The sequence below is a fragment of the Electrophorus electricus genome, chromosome 14 (assembly GCF_041902795.1).
Source record: "Electrophorus electricus isolate QZ-2024a chromosome 14, ASM4190279v1, whole genome shotgun sequence".
NCBI classification, from domain to species: Eukaryota; Metazoa; Chordata; class Actinopteri; order Gymnotiformes; family Gymnotidae; genus Electrophorus; species Electrophorus electricus.
Window position 1 is genome coordinate 17,732,501 of NC_137510.1, and position 21,891 is coordinate 17,754,391.

Consider the following 21,891-nt stretch of genomic DNA (forward strand, 5'->3'; position numbering starts at 1 on the left):
CCGGACAGCTAGCCACTTCTACATCAAGTATAACACTATTGAGGTATATGATGAATTTATATACCATTTGTAAATTTACTTATATCCCATACAATGTTAAGAGCTCAGTGACTACTTAATTATGTTTTAAATAATACTAAATAATGTCTTAAATTATAATATTAAGCTTACTTTCAAACAAAGTTGTTATGCATCTCTCCATTTAACATTACGTTAATTATGTTTTTTGCTACACTAACAGCAGCAGAGTAGACAGGTATTTCTTAGTCCTGGTCTTGGAGTACCCCTGCCCTGCTCCAGCACATCCATCTTAACCCCACGAAGGGCTTGTTAATTGAGTCAGGTGTATTAGAGCACAGGGAGCTCTCACATGCTCAGGCAAGGCTACTCTAGCACCAGAACTGAGAAACACTGAAGTAGATTTTATACATCTCTTATAATCTGCTGTTAACAAGCACATGGATATCTAACCTTTTGATTACAGTCACTATAGTGTTTTAAGGTGTATTGTCTTTTATTTGATTTGTTTCTTTGTTTGCAAAACTTTATAACATATCAGGAGGCAATATTGCACTGAAATACACCATTTCGATCAGTCAGCAGTAAATAAACTAAAGAAAATAGAGATGGTCTCTTGTTTGTAAACTTTTAAGCTAATTTCCTAAATTTCTTAGGGTGCAAATGAATGAAATTTGTATTAAATGACATTAGATTTTTTGCATTCAGATGTTTTCACTAACTCAATTTCATAACAGCATGTGGTGCGTTTCATCAATTACAGTCCATATCTTCACAAATACGTATACCCACAACAGATGCTTTTGGTTAAAAGCTTCATTAGATGTTTTCCTCCTTTGTTTTATATCTTTCTCTTAATTCTAAGTTTTGTTTCAGTTTCCCATTGTGTAAATTGTATGAATTGAATGGAAGTTTTAAAAATGGGTATTTAAAAATGTATCAAGCTGTAACAGATTTGGGAATGAAAATATTTTCAATGCCACAGACATTCAATGAGCTTTTCAGCGCCCAGAAAACAGAAGCAGATATCCTGAGTATCGTCTCTAAAGCAGAGGAGTTTGAGCAAGTGAAGGTAAGATGTCACCTTGTATAGCTTGTACATGGCGTGCCATTGTTGGGGATATGGATTTGACAGGGGTCAAACACTCATTCATACCTTGCACACTGGGGGCATGTGTAGCTTGCAGTATTGATGCTACTGGGGGCATGCGTAGTGTGCAGTGTTAGTTTCACTGGGGGCATGTGTAGTGTGCAGTGTTAGTTTCACTGGGGGCATGTGTAGTGGGCAGTGTTGGTGTCACTGCAGGCATGTGTATTGTGCAGTGCTGATTTCACAATCTTGTGCCATGTCTAGGTGCGAGATGAGGAACTGGAAGAGCTGGAGCAGTTGCTGTGTAACTTTTGTCAGCTGCAGGCTGCTGGAGGTGTGGAGAATGGTTATGGGAAGATCAACATCCTGCTGCAGACATACATCAGCCGTGGCGAAGTGGACAGCTTCTCACTCGTTTCTGATCTCGCTTATGTGGCTCAGGTGAGAGAGAGAGAGAGAGAGAGACACACACACTCACACATACAATATCGGGGGACAAAAATGGCATTTCAGGTTTTTACCATGGGCAGATGCTGTTTCACAAAACTTTCCAACAAACATGTATGCTTAAATTTCATGTTAAATATGGAGTGTAACACTGTCAGTTGCCCATCCTGGATGTATTATTACTGGTTTAGAATAGTGTTAGTAATAATTATATCATGGCCTTCAACAAACATGTTTCTCTTTTATTAGCTCTTGCCTTTGTTTCTGTCTATGGGATCACTGGCTTTCATTAACTGTCACTGTGGATCTCACAAGAGTATCTTGCCCAGCTTGTTGCATTTATGTAAAACCAAAACTTGATAAGCCCGGATATGAATATTTTAGCCAGCCCATATTTCACAGTGACTGAGAGGCAAGAATCCTTTGTGGAGGGAGTCCACCCCCACTTCTCTTACCATTCTCTGCTGAACACATCTATCCTGAGCTCTCCTGCAGTAACCGCTTCCATGTGGCTGAATAGCTGAAATAGTTCAGGCAAATTCCCTCTTTGCTCCTAATTCGGCTGATTTCAGTCAAGCAGCCTGGGATCCAGCAGTGGCCATCACTGTGGAGAAAAACGGATCTGATTTTAAATCCAGACCAAGGCCTTCCCTGGCGCTACAGCTTACGATGACTCCCACAACAACACGACAGAGAGCGAGAGACAGACAGACAGACAGACAGACAGAGACAGATTTGACATACTCAATAGCTTTAGCAACTGTGAGAAAGTGAAGTTGTAAACTAAGCTCAAGCTCAGACTATGTTATAGGCTTTGGTGAGAATGAGGAGAACACACCTGACATGACCCTCAAAACCAATCACACAAGCTTCAGGATTCAAGCAAAATCAATGAAAAATACCATCCAGGGTTGTCTGATGTCTATGCTCTCATGTCATGTGAGTGCTTCAAATGGGATTGTGGTGACTGTCATACTCTGCTTCCACCAATAAGGCCGGATGATGGAACTTGGTGGCCCTTGTGGTCTATAAACCAGCAGCAGAACATCTGGACCAACAGGTGTCCAGCTCGAGACACACACACACACACACACAAAAGCAGCTGTGCTAGCAATGACAGTGAGAGCACATTCAGACCAATCAATCAGAGCAGTGACATCCATTACCTTTCTATCAGAATGCAGGGACACCTTATAGATCACATCCCTGTTGGACCTTATGGACTTACTATAAATCAGACTGTACCAGTTGAATGAGGAGCAGTTTAGCCTTTATGTATGTTAAAGACCCATTGCTTTTCACAAGCAGAATATAAAATTGTTGTGTGGGGAAAAAAAAGTACAGGAAAATCTGGGACCATTCTTTTAGTTTTTACTCATGTTATTTAATTTGGTTAGCCTGTGAATGTATTGACATGGCTGCATGCATGTGGGGTGTGTGTGTGTGTGTGTGTGTGTGTGTGTGTGTGTGTGTGTGTGTTTGTGTGTATGCGCGCAGAACGCTGCCCGCATCATGAGGGCTCTCTTCGAAATTGCTCTGAGGAAGCGTTGGCCAGCCATGACCTACCGTCTGCTCAACTTGTGTAAGGTGTTAGACAGGCGCCTGTGGGGCTGGGCCCACCCTCTGCGCCAGTTCACCATGCTGCCCAACACCGTGCTGGCCAGGCTGGAGGAGAAGAAGCTCACTCTGGACAAGCTAAAAGACATGCGCAAGGATGAGATTGGTCAGTATGCTGTTGCTCTCTCACCACACTTTGCTATACACTCAAAAATGCAAATACAAAATTATTTGGTGCCAAACTAAAATCTAGGAGTTCAGAGGAGTTCAGTGACTTATTGAAATAGTGATTTGATGAAACACTGAATCTATGTATTTACACAGGCCACATGTTGCACCATGTGAACATCGGACTGAAGGTGAAGCAGTGTGTCCACCAGATTCCTGCCATCCTGATGGAGGCCGCCATTCAGCCAATCACGCGCACTGTCCTGCGTGTGCGCCTCACCGTCACCCCTGACTTCAGGTGGAATGATCAGGTAACTATGGCAACCACTGCTGAGACATAAAATAATGGCTCCTTCATTTGTGGTTTATCTGTTGTATTTTGCAATAATGTAGCTGCACAACATGGCAGACATTTTTATCATTATTGGAAACTACATGCAGGTGCACAAATACACACGCGCACACATATCCGCAGCCTGGCTTAGAGCAGCTTAAGCAAGGCTTTATGTGTCCGTGTCTCCCCTGTATTTAAGAGCAGAGAGGCTTGACTGGCCCAAGTGTGGGAGCTATTGTTCTGTGAAGAGGGTGGAGGCAGGCAAGGCGCTGAGCCCCAGATGGACCCCGTGTGTCCTGCCTGGACTACAGTCTCACTCCAGCGCCTCACAGGCTCTCTTCCAGCTTGACGGCCAGCATCTGGCCCTTGGTGTTGCCCCCCACTCCTATCTCCCTCTCCTCAAAGACTCATCACACAGGGCTCATGCCTCTTTCCCTGTTAAAGCAAAGAGCCTGTGTTTCAGAGACATCTGTTATTTATGTCAACTGAGTTATTACACTATCAGGACTCAGTGTTTATTAACTGAAACACTGTTACTTATCTGTTTTTCTGGTATCTAGTCATAGCCCTGTTAAGTCATTGTCCTGGGTGAAGATATCCTGTTAAATTTTCTTCCTTTTTTCTTGCTTGCTGTCTGCTTGTTTTCTTGCTTTTAATTTCTCCCTTTCTTTCTTTTCTATTTCTGCTTTTAATTTCTCCCTTTCTTTCTTTTCTATTTCTGCTTTCTCTTGCTTTTTTTTTTTTTCTTATATTATTTCTCTTTCATTAGTCAGAACTGGACAGGGGTTGATATGCCGCAGTGGTATATCTACAGCATTGTAAACGCAGATTGAAGCAAACGGCGTGTGGGGCCGACCTGACCGGGAGGCAGGTCCGGACACTGCACTCGGCACCGGCTCCTGGCACATGTGTGAATCCCGCTGCAGCCACTCTGTTGCTTTTCGAAACATATACACTTCATTAAGCAACAGCTGCGCAGGACTCCTGTGCTCCTGCGAGTCCTGCCAGTCCCCCAAGCATCTTTCACACTCACCACCTTCCCATCTGACCCCACTCAGGCCTCTTTATGTTGCTGTCGTGGATCTTTCTGCATAATTCTCCTCTTGGGAGTTGGTTGGTTGTTAAATTGAAAGTGGATTTGTGTCATAATTTCCAAAGCAAGGATATGCTCTCTACTAAGACAGTCCCCCAAGATTAGCCTTCGTCCATATTTAATATATACTCTAAAAATAAATCAGATTGTTCAAATCTGGCGATCAACGATTCAAATTAAGCAATCTTGAACTTTCTAATTAATCAACATGACTTAAGTCCATCATGGAGTTCCGCTTTGCCCTATCAGTTTGTGTTTGGTCTGCATATGGTTTCCATGTTTTGGATGGCCTTTGCAGTCGCAGTATTGGGCCCAGTATAAATGGCCCATGAAAAGCAGGGAAGGATTAGGACCAGATTAGCGTGGAGATTGAGCCAGGTTCCGGATGGAATTAGAGGCCTCTCAAGGCGCCTCTGGGACAGGAAAGAAGGTGAATGTTTGCACGCTATTAACGGTGCATGCATGGCTCATGAGAGAGCTGTAGTAGGACAGCCAGAGTTTAGCAGTGATCCCAGCGCAAACGCAGTGCTGCAAACATCTTCACTCAAAGCAAGAACCATCACTCCGCATGGCATGTGCTGGCCATCCAGTTAGTGTATGCATTTTGACAAAGGGTTATAGTTCTTTCCAAATGGACACATCATCCTCAAGCTGATTGCAGTTTTGTGAGTCATGCCCACTTGTTGGGAAACTGATTGGTCTCAGGTCCCTATAAAACAAAGCATGCTGTCCTTGTTACCACCACCCTACCAGTTTATGACCTTCCATTTGTGTGCTTTACAGGTCCACGGCTCGGTCTCAGAGCCATGGTGGCTCTGGGTGGAGGACCCTGTCAACGACCATATCTACCATTCAGAGTACTTCCTCCTTCAGAAGAAGCAGGTAAGGATTGAGAACATTCTTCCCAGCCAGTGTGAGACAAGACAGTAGGGCTGTGAGATGTGAAACCTCAAGTGTATGTTTGGAAACCTTTTTTGTGAATTCGGTGAAACAAAAAGGTTTCAAAGGACAACTGAATCATGGCTCAGTCACACATTATAAGTTTAGTGTTGTATTGCATGGCCTGAGAATGATTATTCACTCTTGTATGCGAGCCAAATTATATGTAAATTACATTTAAATTCTCTCTCTCTCCCGCTCCCAGGTGGTGAGCGGGGAGCCACAGCAGGTGGTCTTCACCATCCCGATATTTGAGCCCATGCCTTCACAGTACTACATCCGCGCTGTGTCTGATCGCTGGCTGGGCTCCGAGGCCGTGTGCGTCATCAACTTCCAGCACCTCATCCTGCCCGAAAGACACCCCCCACACACAGGTGTGTGCATATAAATAGACATACACATAGTTTTAGTCAAGATCATCTTTGTTGAGTCCAAGACAAGTCCTAGACTATGACTAGCCAAGATTGAGTAAAGGCTGCATCTAAAGGGGGCTGAGACCAGGCCAAGACAGAGTCCAGACTAGTCAAACCTAGTCCTTTAAAAAAAAAAAAAGTTCTCTCTCAAGAGAACTCTTAATGTTTATCTGCTTCTATTTAAAATTTATTGGGCTTTTACATAAATCGTCACATAATTTCATAGTGATATGGATATGAGCATTTTGGTATGGATAGTGATAAGCATATGAGCATTTTGTATATAAGCATAAATTCTATCCTTATGGATATGAGCATAAATTATGATCATAAACCTGCAAAATCATCTGTGTAGGAAGTCCTCAAAAGTGACAAAGGTGGTAAATGTAATTGAAATTGTAATTGTAAAATGTAATTGTAATTCTTACTATTTAATGTAAAACATTCATCTTTTTACTCCCACTTATGTTCTTCCCTGTAAGTGCCTTTAATCAAGGCTCCACACTAACAGTTTACAATGGTGTCACTGGTGCTGTCAAGCAGTTGCCCCTCCCAAATCCCCCATACTAGCCCTTGTTGTTTGATGCCCCTCCCCATTTATTTATCACACAGCTGGGTACTAACTTGTCTTCACTCACATTTAAGCAAATACTAGGCCTCTAGCAATTTTTGTTTGCCTCATTCAAAGGGATGAAACTGCCACCATAAGAATGAGTTTACACCAATACTTCTGCTGCAGTTCACTACAAGCGGTTTAAATGTTGCCATGGCAACTCATAGGCTGGCAGGTGTACATTTATTAAGATATAGATTAATTAAAAGACAAGTATATATAAAATCAAACTTGGAAAGTCAAATGTTGATTGGGATGATCTGTTTCATAATCATAAAGATGAATTTGATGTTTTGGATGTTGTGCCAAGCACCTCTGAAATAGTCTTGTTGAAAAACTTTCATTTGTAATTCTTTTGAAGTGAAATAGTCATGAATTCTTTGTGGTTTGTAAAACCAAATTTTATGATGCCAGAATAAACGACATAGTTAACAAGTGTGCGTGCCTCAGCACCCCTAGTCTCCATGTGTTCGGTGCCCACTCTGAATGAATACATCCAATGCCTGCTCTGAATAAATCAACTATTAGTCATGTCTCTATCCAGTTGGCTAAATCAAATACAGATGTTGATTTGCTTTTGAGTAGCTGAAGTGCAAGTCAGTGCATGTTTGTGACTTTTAAAAGAAAGAAAATATAGATATGTCTTAAAGGGTAGCTGCTGTAGGTCAAGACCGGAGACTACATTTGGCGAGACCAGTGGCCAAGACAAGTACGAGTACACATAGTATTGAATCCAAGACAATAGAAAAAAAACATCCTGAGTCTGAGACAAGTCTACATCCTACACACCAGTATTTTTAAGCATTCTTTTTTTTAAGCATTTGTATTTTTAAGCATAAAGGTGCCCTTTATTTTACTGTTGTGACCTACGTACACTTATGTGTTGTGTTGATCTCCATAGAGCTCCTGGACCTGCAGCCGCTGCCTGTCACAGCACTGGGGAACAGGGAGTATGAGAGCCTATACAAGTTCACCCATTTCAACCCCATTCAGACACAGATCTTTCACACGCTCTACCACACCGACATGAACGTGCTGCTTGGAGCACCCACCGGCTCAGGGAAAACCATTGCTGCAGAGATGGCTATTTTCCGGGTGTTCAACAAGTACCCTACCTCTAAGGTCTGGGTCTCTGTTTGTTACTCCTGTTCTTGTACTATTGCCATCTGGATTTTATCCTTTTGACTGTATGCATTCTGTGTGTCTTGTATGCCTGTAGGTGGTGTACATTGCTCCTCTTAAAGCTCTGGTCAGAGAAAGGATTGAAGACTGGAAGATCAGGATTGAAGAAAAACTTGGGAGGAAGTGAGTAATAATAATGCAACCATGCCTCATGAAATTTGATAATAATACTATCCTATTCATTAATTCTTTTTCTCTTTCCCTCTCTCTCTCTCCCTCTCTCTATCTGTATAGAGTGGTTGAGCTGACGGGTGATGTAACTCCAGACATGCGGGCCATAGCACAGGCAGACCTGATCGTCACCACTCCAGAGAAGTGGGACGGAGTCAGTCGCAGCTGGCAGAACCGCAGCTATGTTCAGAAAGTGGCCATCCTCATCATCGACGAGATCCACCTTCTTGGTGCACACACATGCACAAACAATATACTTGACAAAATAATAATGCTTAAATAATAATAATAAATAATGTCTATGTTGCTCCAAGAATAAGCTACAAAAATCAAAGCGGTGTCTCACTGTACCTCTGTTTGCTTGCACAGGGGAGGATCGTGGGCCAGTGCTGGAGGTCATTGTGTCCAGGACCAATTTCATCTCCTCTCACACCTCCAAGGCTGTGCGAGTTGTTGGCCTCTCCACAGCACTGGCTAATGCCCGCGATCTGGCCGACTGGCTGGGCATTGGACAGGTGAAGTCCCCATAGCATCCAGCATGTATATCCAGATGCTGCCATTTAGCTCTGTCCACTTCTGACTGACTGATTCTGCTCATCTGGTCACCCGCAAAACTGCGAAGCTTCTCCTTACCTCAGAGTTTCTAAGTGGAAACATACAGTATCTGAATCATATTTTCTCAGCCACACACAATTATTAGTTTGTCCCTAATCAAGTTGCATAATGAATTCCTGCTAAAAGAATTATGCTCTTCTGTATGTGCTTTAGGTTCCCAGAAAGACTAGGTAATTTATTGGTGTTGTTCATGGAAAAACACATAATTGGATTCATTTTCCTTTGGTACTGCAAGGGCAGTCGCACAGTCATCCATCCATATATTCATGCAGTCGTTCTTGTCCTGCTTCCACCACAGACTGTGAGCATGTGCTTGTGTGCATTTCTAAATACTTGCTCTAGGGTCGTGCAGCATGACTCTAGCTGGGACAGGGCCGGCAGGGGCCGTTATGTAAACGTCGTTCCACCGTTACCGAGACGTCATGCTGGCAGACAGATAGGGGCGGGGGGCGGAGCGCAGAGACTCTCCATAAATCTGCCTGGTGCTGTTTGGGCTGGGGTGCGGCATTACCTGCCCAATCCATTATCCAGCCCTTTAAATATGTGCACACACGCACCCAGGCTTGTGCCACTTATGTGAGAGCAGGGCTCTGGGACAGGGGACAATGACTGGCTGTAATTACCCCCAGATGGGCCACACTGTCAGACACACAGCCAGCTGGTCTCTCCATTTCTCTTTTTCTCTCTTTCTCTCTCTGACTCTCTCCCTTTCTCTTTTTCAGGTGGGATTGTTTAATTTCCGCCCATCAGTTCGTCCAGTCCCGTTGGAGGTCCACATCCATGGTTTCCCTGGACAGCACTACTGTCCACGCATGGCCAGCATGAACAAGCCTGTCTTCCAAGGTACAGTACTGCCGTTCCTCCCACTGTAGTTGTAGGCTCCACCCTACGAGGAAAACACTGTGACAGGTTTGGTTAATTGAGATGGACGTTTTGTCCTGATGGCTGATGCTGTGATCTAATGTTGGACATGCTCTCTTCACTCCACTGCAGCTATCCGCAGCCATTCCCCTGCCAAGCCTGTCCTCATTTTTGTGTCATCTCGACGGCAGACACGTCTCACGGCGCTTGACCTGATTGCCTTTCTGGCTACAGAGGATGATCCTAAACAATGGCTGCATCAGGATGAGAGAGAGGTCAGCCTGCCTGTTCACCGTGTTCCATTATTGTATAAGAGCAATGATTCATTAAGATGGCATAAGTCGTTTTACCCATATCTGAAATCATGAGAATATTCAAGAAAGGCATCAAAGACAATAGCTATCAGTATGCCTGCTGAGAATGAAAACCCAGCCCCCCCAAGTGCTCCAAGCCTTTTAACTTTTTCAGCACAGCATTTCTTCCTTTGGCCACTATCTCTGCCCTCCATCCCTGATCTCCTGAGGTTAGATATGATTGAAGTTCCCGGTGTACTCCAAGCGAAGTGGTTTTACTGTGATTACAGAGTCAACTCAGACTGACATTAGCTGGGAAAAACTGGTGTCATGTCCCATTAAATTTCCTCTGCATACCTTCAGATCATTTCAAGATGTGAGCAAACAGATCTTTTGGGTTTCTGAGTACAAATGTATGCTAATGTTTTCATAGCACTCAATTACAGAGCTATTGGAAAAGCGTTGTGCTCTCGTATTAGCAATCAGCAACTTGCAATCAAAACATAAAAGCAGGTCTTTGTGGGTGATCATTTCTTTGATAGGTTGACTGCAGAATAACACACAATGTGCAGATACAAATACAGCAAATGCTGTCACAAGCACAGACTTACTAAGATGTAAAGTATATAATTGCATATTTACATTCTATACACATGTAAATGTTTTAAGCTACATCACATTCACTGTAGTCTGGACCCCTTTTCTCTCCTTTGAAGCCGCAGTGTCCCTTTCCAAAATAATAATTTAATTACCTATGGTTACATGTGTGTATGTGTCTAGATAATGCCATGATCCAGTGCAAATGTGAATAGTAAATAAGTTGCCCTTTATATGATTGTACTGAGACTTAACAGCATAACACCATCAAAGCATTTGTATGTGAATCTCTCTGCATCTAGACAAAGAAAGCTGGTGTATCTGTGATTGCTGTACTTCTGAATGCGGTCATCGACTCCTTATTCATTGTTTTTTTTTCTTCATTGGAATTTTTTCTTCCATAAAGCTTTGCAATTTGAAGGTGACCATATAAAGCACTAAAATAAAGCTGTAGTTGCACTCTCTCAGTGAATGAGTGTGCTTTGCAAATGCATTAACCACCATGTGACTGTGAGACAGTGAGAGGTGTGTGCATGTAAAGCCATAATGTATGGTGATAGACATGGAAATTATGCTGACTACATCAAGATGCTCACACCTTAGCCAACTTCTCAGGAGACAACTGGTTTTAAGTGGTGCTGTGGAGTGAAGTGTGTGTGTGTGTGTGTGTGTGTGTGTGTGTGTGTGTGTGTATGTGTGTGTGTTTGTGTACGCGTTTGAGTGTGTGTGTGAAAAAGCGCTATGAGCGGGCACGCGTATAGCTGCAAGGCGCAGTCGGGCTGTGTGTGTGTTCCAGTGATATATGCTGCTCCCCCTGCTGCTGTTCTTCACTGGGCCGTGGAGCAGCTGGAGTCCCTGCTGCTTGAGTGACAGGCCAGTGGTGCTAGCTGTGTGCTTCCCAGCAGGGGTCCCCCTGCCTCTTCCTCTACTGACTTGCCTGCTACCCTCTCCTCTCCTATCATCCCTCTGCTCATATCTATAGCTCTCATCTTTATTCTCTCCTTTCACTCTTTCTGTCTTATCACATACTTAGCTTTCATTATCACACAGACCTATTCATGTGTAGTATTACGTTAATGGTTAATGTCAGTAATATCATAATTTATGAATACTGTGTTTGTTAATGTGTGGTCTTACCTTTTGTACCAAGTAGCACAGTTCAGTATCACATTGCAAGGTATCATGAATTATTCATAACGTCTGGAGTTACAGGTTTGGTAACATAATTACAGAGGTTAACTTGCGGAGACATCTCATGGGCACACAGTGAACACATTTACTGGAAATGCAAGTGTTTCAAAACATATGAGGACAGAAGCTATGAAGTAGGTTTCACAAAAGTCTGTTTAACATTTTCTCCACTGGCACATTTGTAATCTCAGTGCTTAGGGGGGAATGAAAGTGAAGACTCAAATTAAAATGACAAACTGATGAGCTCTAAGATTACCTCTTGGGTTAAAACTTATTGATGAAATAAAAGAACCTTATCTGACAGTCAGAGTCACAAGTTGGTCTGTTTTCTGAAGGTTTCCTGCAGTGGTGTCATCCTAGCAAGATTTGTTGCATAATTTAGAACTGCTTTTTCTAAAATATTTTTTAAGTTTCTGCATGAACCAGCTTCATCAGTGAAAGCTGTTATATTGCTCTGATATAGCAATATAGGTGTTTTCACGCATACATGTCCTTCCTCACCCACTGTCTCCTTTTCTTTTCTTTTTTTCTCCTGTTCTCTAGAAGTACTGGTTAATATTTACTAATATGCTGACTACTAACAAATTATCCACAAATCTTTTTTCTTATTTTTTTTTCCCCCTTTTGCCCTTGTATGGAACAGATGACAGACATCATTGGCACAGTAAGGGACTCAAATCTGAAGCTGACTTTGGCATTTGGCATCGGCATGCACCACGCTGGTCTGCATGAGAGAGACAGGAAGACCGTGGAAGAACTGTTTGTCAACTGCAAAATTCAGGTACAAGGCTCCTCCGTACTGCTCCTGTCAATCATGTGAAAATGTATTGAGTTAAAATGTAGGTAGCTGTCTGCCTGAACCTGAGCCATGTAACATTTTACAAAGATCAGATGTCCTGTGTTTGTTGGCCATTGATAATTTGTTGCTTTGGCAACTGTTATCTTAGGGTGACTCTTGTTCTCCTGGCTGCATCTTAAGGGTTATAAGGAGAATTTGATGGAGAAGATTCTGTCTGTTTGATCTGATCTCTTTTTTTTATCCTTAAGGTGCTAATTGCAACAAGCACACTGGCCTGGGGTGTGAACTTCCCTGCCCATCTGGTGATTGTGAAGGGTACTGAATACTATGATGGAAAGACCCACCGCTATGTGGATTACCCCATTACAGGTAACACTGGTGCTCATCCATGCGTGTATCTGTCTGTAATAAACAGCTGATTTAGATACGCTTTTTCATTGCTTCTGCAGATGTCCTTCAGATGATGGGCCGGGCAGGCAGACCACAATTTGATGACCAGGGCAAAGCAGTCATCCTGGTACATGATATCAAAAAAGACTTCTACAAGAAGTTCCTTTATGAGCCCTTCCCTGTAGAGTCCAGGTGAACTCTTGTTGCCCTCTGGCTGTGTGCAGTTGAATGAACCTTGAAACTTTTGAAGCATTCTGAAGCTTCACAAGCTCCTGTTGACCTTGCTTTATGCCTCCATCCTGCTGTAGCCTGCTCGGTGTACTTGCTGATCATTTGAACGCAGAGATAGCTGCAGGAACTATCACTTCAAAGCAAGATGCCATGGATTACATCACCTGGACCTACTTCTTCCGACGGCTGGTTATGAACCCCAGGTATGCACTGTGGTCAAGTCCATGTCACTGGCAGCTGCTACAATATCTTAGATTCTTTCGTTTGTATCCTCTGTTACAACACATTTGTTGTAATACTTGAGGCGTTACACAACTGTAGACCAAGTGCACCCTTAGACTTAGCTTTCCAAACCAATGGTCTTCTAATGGTTTATTACCTACACCTTGATCAATCTAACATTATTGCTCATCCTGTTAACAAAATGATGTCAAGAAAGCTGCAGGATGGTTAGTTCCATTTAAGACTGAACCCAACTGGAGTCTTACCTCTCTATATGGCTATGGAGAAGTCAAGCAATAACAACTCCAATGAGACAGTTGGTGACCATGTTAAAGAAGCACAGCTTTATAGTGAAGCCAATGTAATTGATAAAGACAGATTGGATGATTAATTGGCTAATTGCTGTAGCAGGTTCTCAGAGCTCAGCTGTGTGGTTAAAGCTCAGTGAATGGGGTGACAGACAGTGAACATTCTCCTCACACTGACTTATTACTCATTGTGTTGTCATGGCAACTTCCTGCTATTGCGCAGCCCACCCTATCACTCACTCTGACATCACAGACCATGATCTAAAACAGCACATGCCAAACTCTCTTTTCTTTCTTTCTTTCTTTCTTTCTTTCTCACAAACACACACAAACAAACTCATCCCTGGCTCTAGGGGTCATATAGGGCAGCATAGACATCTGCTATGAATTGAAGACGATGATTCCAGAACATTCCACAGTGCTGGCATTTGCATGCCTGTCATCCCACATTAAACATTTAGGCCCAACTCTGCCCTCACTGGTCTATGGAACACTAACGGGGGTCATGCTATAGCATAACAACATCAGTTGTATTCAACTCAGCCACTTCTGTTTAACTTCTTTAGAAGATCCTGTCATTATTTCTTTTTTTATGAACAGGCAGTTAAGGTAATGATAAGATCATCTACTTTTACTGCTAACTAAAGACTTCTGTACCCACAATGTATTTCTCGTATTTCTTTGTTGACTAGTTTTCTGAGTACAATAACTATTCCACAAGTAACAGTGTGAAAAATGGACAGAAGATTAAATGTGCTGTGTGAAAGGTGGCTGGCCTTGACCCAGCATTTTTTACATACTAAAATGTATTTCTAAGAAAGCTATTGCTTGCGCTTATTCTTTTATTATATACATTTTTGAGTGTATGCAGTGGAAATACACAGTCTCAGCACTCCAATGTGAAATCAGATTTAAATGTTGTCTCTTCAGGAATTCACTTTGACTTTAAAATCCTTTTGTCTAATTTGTCAGCTGAGCTGTAAGGTAGTGGATGGGCATGTGCTTGTACAGTAAGAGGCATGGAAACGAAGCAAACAAATTCATATAGAATGCCACAAATACTTTCCTAAAGTGCCATATATTTATAATAACCTTAACTGTGATATGTCACTGCTAGCAGAGTGTGTATGTGTGTGTGCACGTGTGTGTGTGTGTGTGTGTGTGCTCGAGCGTGTGTGTGGGTAGGAATACGATATTTGTGTGAGAGAGAACGGAAAGACATGTTCTCCATCCCTATCTATCTCTCTGACCAACGTGCTTGAGGCTTCAGTGTGCTGAACCGGTCACCTTGACACCGACCATCACTCATCAGCAGTGATTCAGTGGGCCGGGCAGCCCTGCATGCTCTCTCTCTGGCTAGGCCAGGCAAGCGAAGGCCCCCGGGGTCCCATAAAGAGCCCCGCTCAGCCGCTCAGCGCCATCAGGGGCCAAATGGGGATAATGATAATGGCAGTGGCTTAATCACATAGAGAGATGTTCACTAGGAACCCACACAGCCCAGGCTGAACGCTGCCTATCACTCATTTAGCTCTCACTGCACTACTCGCCATGGCCACCACACAGACATGACACTGAACAATAATTACCAGCCTTATTATTGTTAAACATCCATTTAATCTGGGGGCTGTTGTTCTAATGCTGGCTGACATGCCATTGTCTTACCTTAGGAGTGTGTTTTATGTATTGATTGCATTCTGTGTTTGGAGTACAAGAAGAAGCAAAGTGATTTGTGTGTCAGATTATATGTAATTTTAAAAAAAAGGGAAAATGCCTTGACTGGACCTGACCTGTAAATATTATGGTTCTGTGCACTGCATTAAAAATGGAAAAATCATAAACACTTTCATTTGTATACTACATAAAATGCTGAAACCGAAACAATAGCTTTCACTTACCTACAAGTATATAAAATCCGGGTATCTTTGTCCAGAATGAGAATGAAATATAGTATGAATTTAAAAAGAAACACATGCGCTTCTGTATTCCTAATTAACTTCTATTTTAAAGAAAAGGACATTCTGAAATTAAACTCTGAGGTTAGGTTTAGAAGTCATTTTAACAGCATTTGCAATGGATGATGGGTATTGGAATAATTGAATATGAATAATTAAATTGCATGTGATTTTAAGAATTATTTTTGGTCAGGTTTAGAATTAATCTTACAAATGTGTCCTGTTCAGGTAACTGCTTAAATTACATAACATGCATATTGTATATGACCTAGGTAAATAAGTCTACTAATACATGGGTGAGTGAGTGAGACAGACAATATAGACAGACATGCAGACTCACGCACAGTCTCTTACATGCTTGCTGTAAAATGAAGTGACTGGGTATGCTGCTGTGCTGCTCATGTGGTAGCTCTTACAGAGGTAAGAAAAACATGGAAGTGATTTCAGCACTGCTGTGTCAGCCAGCTAGTCTGAAAGCTGGTAGTCATTTTCCTATGAGAGAAACTTGCTTGTGTTAAATTGAATGCAAGTTGGGATAAAATTAGGTATTACCATGGTAATGTTTATTGACCCAGAAATCAATACGTCGTAGACGCAGACATCATACTATTTCATCCTGACATGTAACCATTATTTATGTTTGACAAGCACCATATTGTTTTGTTTTGTTGGTCTTTTTTTCCTGTTAGTTTTTTATTTATTTATTTATTTATTTATTTATTTATTTGCATACACTTCATGTTTGTTCTCCTCTGTCTTCAGCTACTACAATTTGGATGACGTAAGTCATGAGACTATAAACAAGTACCTCTCCAGTCTTGTGGAAAGAAGCCTTAGAGATCTGGAATGTTCCTACTGTATAGAAATACAAGAGGTATGTCTGTTAATAATAAAGCAATTTTAATTAATGCTTCACTGAGATTTGATAACTTGGCTAACACAATGAATAAAAGCCAGCAAAAACCATTCAACATAACCTAATTTCTGTAGTATATCATCTGCTCTTCATTTTTAATGATTTGGCATTTAGCATTAACAATTTTGAGGGATGTATTCCATTAGGTTGTTTTTATTATTATTCAGTGTCCTTGCTCATTGGGGATTCAGAGTAAAGCATGCACTCTGAGTCAGTGTTCTGTCTCGGGCCATGCCAATGGGTGGAAAAGCCTAACTAGGCCTAGAATTATGTGGTTTGCTTCAAAACACAGTTGATCAATAGCACAGATGTCTAAGTAAGTGGAACACTCAGTCTTGGTGGAAAAAAAAAATATTGAACATCTTTTTAACAGGTGCATTTTGCTGTGCACTGGTCTGCAGTAGCTCGAACTCATACCCAGCAGGGCAATATCCGGCTGCTCCAGCTATCATTTAGTGCCCAGCGCCTCTTTCTTCTCTCCCTTTATTAAAAGTTGCAGCACTCCTGGAGGAACTCAGGCGACGGTTCTGCTCACCAGGGATTTAATCCAGCAGCCCTGTGTATTTGATGTAAATCCCTAATCCACTGAGCCTCAGACCCCATGCTTGTTGGGTAACAAGTTTTTGCGTTCAACTCTAGGACGAGCGTGCCATCGAGCCTCTTACATATGGCCGCATCGCATCCTACTATTACCTGAAGCACCAGACCGTCGGCATGTTCAAGGAGAAGCTGAAGTCGGAGCTGTCTGCACATGAGCTGCTGTCCATCCTCACAGTAAGTGCACATGGCCTCACTGGAGACAGAGACTGATAGAGCCCCACCATCGGTCATCCTTCTGAGACTCCTACACCTCACACGCTGCTCCCCAGCACCACCCCCACCACAAACCCACCAGTGCACTCGCCAGCCAATGTATTCCCTGGCTAATGACTCTTTCCAGCACAACAGTCCTGATCTCAGTGAGGACCATAGGTGCAGCCAAGACACACACTTGCGCGCACGCACACACTCGGACACAGTTGCAGCTCTCCAGGCTAGTGTGAAAATTAGCACGTCTTTACTTTCGCCTCATTAGAGAGCTGCTTCCCTGTGCTCTGTGGGCCGTTCTCTTGGGGCTCTCGTCCTCTTCACTGATTGCTGACATAATTGGGACATAAAGCGCTTTCACACTTCAGCGGTGGCCAGTGACATCACATCTGTCTCACTTTACGCGCAAACAGACACACACACACACACACACACACACACAAATGCACACACATGCACACAAACACACTTGTAGTGGACGTCCCACTGAAAGAGGAAGTAAGCTACAGGCAAGCTGTCAGAGATCACTGCCAAACCTTTTTGGAAATTAAACCATCATCAATGTGTGATTTCATAGAGGGCACTTATTCCCCTGGCAGTGTGATGCATTAGTTGAGTTAGGAGGGGGAAAAGGGTTTCTGTGTTTGTAGAATGAGAACATGATTGAGCCTGTAGAACATTTTCAAGAGGGGTTTTCTTCTTCAGTGCATAATTGCAAGAGTTCCTGCCCAAGCTGGTTCATTTGAATTTGCAGCACATTTGCCCCTCATAGTGTCCACCTAATTCATGAAGTGTTGATTTCTTAGCACTGATTCCTCACTGCAAAATAAAGGCTGTCTAATAAAACCAACCTGCAGTATACCTTGTTCGTGTTATTGAACCAGTCAGGCTATATGAAGGCTATAATGTATGCAGTAAGTGATTTATTGGCAGTTATGGACATGAACTGTGTATGTGTTTGGCAGTCACAGCGGGAGAACACATGGTGCCGTGCTAATTATGGGTTGGGTTACAGGAACGGGTCACGTCTACCAATTAACATTCCTTCTACTTTATTATCCATCTATCTGTCCCTTAACATGTCCCTGTTTAAGTCTCCCACAGACTGGCTAACAAAAGCATGACATGCAGGAGATTGGACCGCTGCCAGCTCCCTCCCCCACCCCAGCCAGGGGTCTAGTCCCCTCAAACCACTCCCACTGTCAGATACACAAAGACCCAAAGCCCCTCAATGTCCCCTAATTACTGTGGCGTGGCCATAATGAGGCTCCCAGTCAATTGCCTTCTCCTACCCATTCTCTCTACAGTCTCTCTCTCTGTATTAGGCTGTCAGGTTACTCAGCCTCTCTTCCTACCTCCTCCCTCCGAATGACAGGGAATGCTTGTAGTGTTTAATGATGCCACTGATAGGCTGCTCAGATTTTCTTTAAAAGATGTGCTGTCCCACCAGCCCTCTCTCTCTTTCACATGTCAGAACTTAGCTGTAGAGTCAAACACACTCACTCAACCCCCTAAAGAGCTACAGCACCTCTCTCTGCATGGAAATGTCACCTGAGATGGAGGAGAGAGCACAGGAGCTCGCTGTCAGGGCCTGTTTACAGATCAACGCACTGCCCTGCCTTTGATCTCCTCTAGATCTGTATGCAGGCTCAATGCCCCCAGCAGATCCATCATGTAGTGATATGCTCTTTTGTTCTCCATTTTTCCACCATTCCTCACTTTCCCGGTTCTGAGGCGTTTAAGCACAACATGCCATCCCTGATGGATGGAGGAGGGGGAGTACAGAGCTGTGACTAATGTGTCCACTGCCTTCACTCACTAGCATTAACTAAAAAAAATCCTTACACAAAACCTCGTGCCTTCGCATATATGCCCTACAGCCATCAAGGAGTTCAACTAATGAAATTGTGTTCATTTTTACCAGTGATGGCAAATGCTTCTTAAAAGTGGCACATAAGGTTGTAAGTTTACATTATAAATAGTCATCCTAACAGCATTGTTTTACCATTTTCTTCCATTAGTGCTGTACCCATAGACAATAATTTTGGAGGTGAGGGAATTTTTTCTGGATGAAATACAGGCTGTGTATTTTGCTGTCTTAAACCTTGTCTAGGAAGGGCCAGGGAGGCATACATTTCACATTAGATGCAAAAGTGACTGCTAGAATACAAGCAGAGGCGAGCAGATGCTGAGCCTGCAGCTGTTCCTGCTGACACCGTCACCGACATAGCCTCAGTGTGTCCCTCCCTGCCCTCTGTGCTCAGGATGCGGAGGAGTATGCCGAGCTGCCCGTACGCCACAACGAGGACCAGATGAACAGCGAGCTGGCTCAGCGGCTCCCCCTGCAGCTTAACCCACACTCCTACGACAGTGCCCACACCAAGACCCACCTGCTGCTGCAGGCCCACTTCAGCCGTGCTCAGCTCCCCTGCAGCGATTACAGCACGGACACCAAGACCGTGCTGGACAACACCCTCCGTATCTGCCAGGTGTGTGGTTGTGGGTGGGTGTCTGTGTCTGTGTCAATGTTTGTGTCAGTTCACCAGATACGAGTGCTAGGTCTGCTTTCTATTGTTGCCATGCGGCTTGTGTATCTTCTTGGCATATGCACTGTAGTGTGGAGTGCATCCAAACCCTGCACGTTATACTGCAGCCTCCCTTCCATCATCTGGGGGCCTTTGTTGCCATCAAAGCGTTTTGCTTGCTTTCATACATCATAAAATCGATGCTCGGCCTGGGGACGGTGGAACTGAGCACATTTCCATGTGTCAGAAGAGATCCATCTTAGATGTTCCATTGAAAAAGAAAAAAAAAATTGCATTCCCCTTTCTGACCTAAGCCTCATTTTACCAGGGCTTCAGGTTAGTCTGTTGTTTCCTACTAGGCAAATGTAGATGGCACCTAATAGTGCATTCTGCACTCACACTGCAGGCCCAAAATCAGCTAAAAAAGGCACAGAAGAATCTAAAAAATATGTTTCAGACCTTTAGCACCAAATGTGAGAGAATTCGTATTTTTATGTTTACTTTTCACTATAACAATTGCTTGTACTCGATAGCTTGATAGCTTGTCTCATGATGAAAATATAATGCTAAACTACAGACATAAAAGAACAGCTTTAATTGCTGTAGACCAAATTACCTTTTATTATTATTTAGGTTTGTTAGAGGATTTATTTCTTCCTCAGCCACATGGATACTAATTGTCACCTCCTTCCCTATTAATATCCAGGCCTCTTGGTGAAGAGATAGTTATTCATGTGGCTGATTCATGACATTGTTAGTATTCCTGTGCCCAGAGGCCTATAAATACAGTGAAAGAGCAGACACTTACAGCACCTTGGAGAGAACACTGCATTTAACAGCCAGTTCCCTCCACACATCAAATGCACATTAAAACAACAGTGCAGCTCATTTCCTCCTCCTCCTGAAGCAAATGTGATTGCCTGTCACCAGCAGACACTGTATAAAGTATTGTTGTATTCACAGCTGGTTGGTTGGGTTTGTATGAGTGTGTGAAACAGTAGTGGAAATCTATATGCATTTGGATCATACCATGTAATCTGAAGAGATTTTTGTTACACCTCAATTGGTGTACTCCCATGGTCAGAATTCTCCTATATTTCACTGATTTTATGACCAATTTTGGCTCTTTTTCATCACGACCTTTTTAACAGTGATTTAATCAAGAGGAGAATTTCCTCGTGTTCATTGTTAAGTTACTACTCTAGATTTGCAGTCTGTTTGAGCTAGTCAGGTAAGGACTATTTCTTTTAATGCCTACATGTAGCTTTTTGACCTTACAGCAATGTCATTCAAGAACCTTTGAGCCCAGCTGAAGTTACATATACATGGCAAGATCTATAGTATCTTGCAGTCATACTGCAGTTGCCTAGATGGTTGTGGGGCAGCTGGAAATGTTTCAGTTAAAATTGGCTGATAGACCCTAACAAAAGGGTTGGCTTTTTCTGAGGTCTAAAGGTTGTCAAATTTTGTGTTTTCTGACATTCCTAAATGCGTGGTAGGGTCAGAACCATGATGTATTGTGTTGAAAGACCCCCACAAACTCTTGGCACACCACAGGCACACAAAAAACAACTTTCTCGAGCACTGCAATGGGCTGGTGCAAAACGGAGTTGTGGAGATTATATATTCTCATGTTGTTGTCGAACCTCTGGCTTTGTCATAAAAGCACTTAAAGCAAAGGCTAATCACACCAGTCCTCAGCTCTGAAACCACAGCCAGCCAAATAACCTGCTGATGATTGTTCATGCCTGATAGCATTATCTGGTTGTGATTGTCAATGCCTCCTCTGAGGATGTGCGTTGTAGCGATTGTTCATGCCAATATGCCAGCTCTGGGAATGGCTCTGGTGTAGGGATCTGTAAGCCATTGTCCATGCCTCTGTGTGTGTGTCTGGGAGTGATTGGCCATGCTTGTCCATGTGGTTACTTTTTTAGGTTCCCGCTGTGCCAGGTTGTAGCTCCTCTGCCAGCAGCTGCCTGTCTTCCCAGCATGTATCCAAGCTAGCCTTTCCTGGCAAACAGCTGAGCTAACTGTGGAGTGGTGTCTGTGGATTAACCAGAAAAGTCAACTCCATGATCCAGCCAATTTTATGTCAGCTAGTCTGGATAGATACGATTTTGTCTTTATTCCACTCTATGCATTTGTTTGCATTGTGTGCT

General features: G+C 43.0%; 1 protein-coding gene across 2 annotated transcripts in view; it reads left to right on the forward strand.

The window, feature by feature from the left end:
• Nucleotides 1-21,891, forward strand: part of ascc3 (activating signal cointegrator 1 complex subunit 3) — a 105,194-nt gene that overhangs the window by 78,603 nt on the left and 4,700 nt on the right. The window contains exons 18-37 of one of the 2 annotated variants that reach the window (XM_027015427.3): nt 1-43; nt 1,004-1,090; nt 1,373-1,549; nt 3,053-3,278; nt 3,437-3,591; nt 5,491-5,589; nt 5,852-6,020; nt 7,574-7,794; nt 7,892-7,977; nt 8,089-8,255; nt 8,395-8,540; nt 9,363-9,483; nt 9,634-9,776; nt 12,226-12,363; nt 12,630-12,750; nt 12,831-12,963; nt 13,080-13,205; nt 16,247-16,358; nt 17,040-17,174; nt 19,472-19,696. The exon at nt 1-43 is cut by the window's left edge and continues 122 nt beyond it. In XM_027015427.3, coding sequence (XP_026871228.2) covers nt 1-43; nt 1,004-1,090; nt 1,373-1,549; nt 3,053-3,278; nt 3,437-3,591; nt 5,491-5,589; nt 5,852-6,020; nt 7,574-7,794; nt 7,892-7,977; nt 8,089-8,255; nt 8,395-8,540; nt 9,363-9,483; nt 9,634-9,776; nt 12,226-12,363; nt 12,630-12,750; nt 12,831-12,963; nt 13,080-13,205; nt 16,247-16,358; nt 17,040-17,174; nt 19,472-19,696 — 2,830 coding nt within the window. Of the gene's footprint in view, nt 44-1,003; nt 1,091-1,372; nt 1,550-3,052; nt 3,279-3,436; nt 3,592-3,813; nt 4,523-5,490; nt 5,590-5,851; nt 6,021-7,573; nt 7,795-7,891; nt 7,978-8,088; nt 8,256-8,394; nt 8,541-9,362; nt 9,484-9,633; nt 9,777-12,225; nt 12,364-12,629; nt 12,751-12,830; nt 12,964-13,079; nt 13,206-16,246; nt 16,359-17,039; nt 17,175-19,471; nt 19,697-21,891 lie in introns of those variants that run through there. The other variant, XR_014116799.1, reaches the window with a different exon arrangement.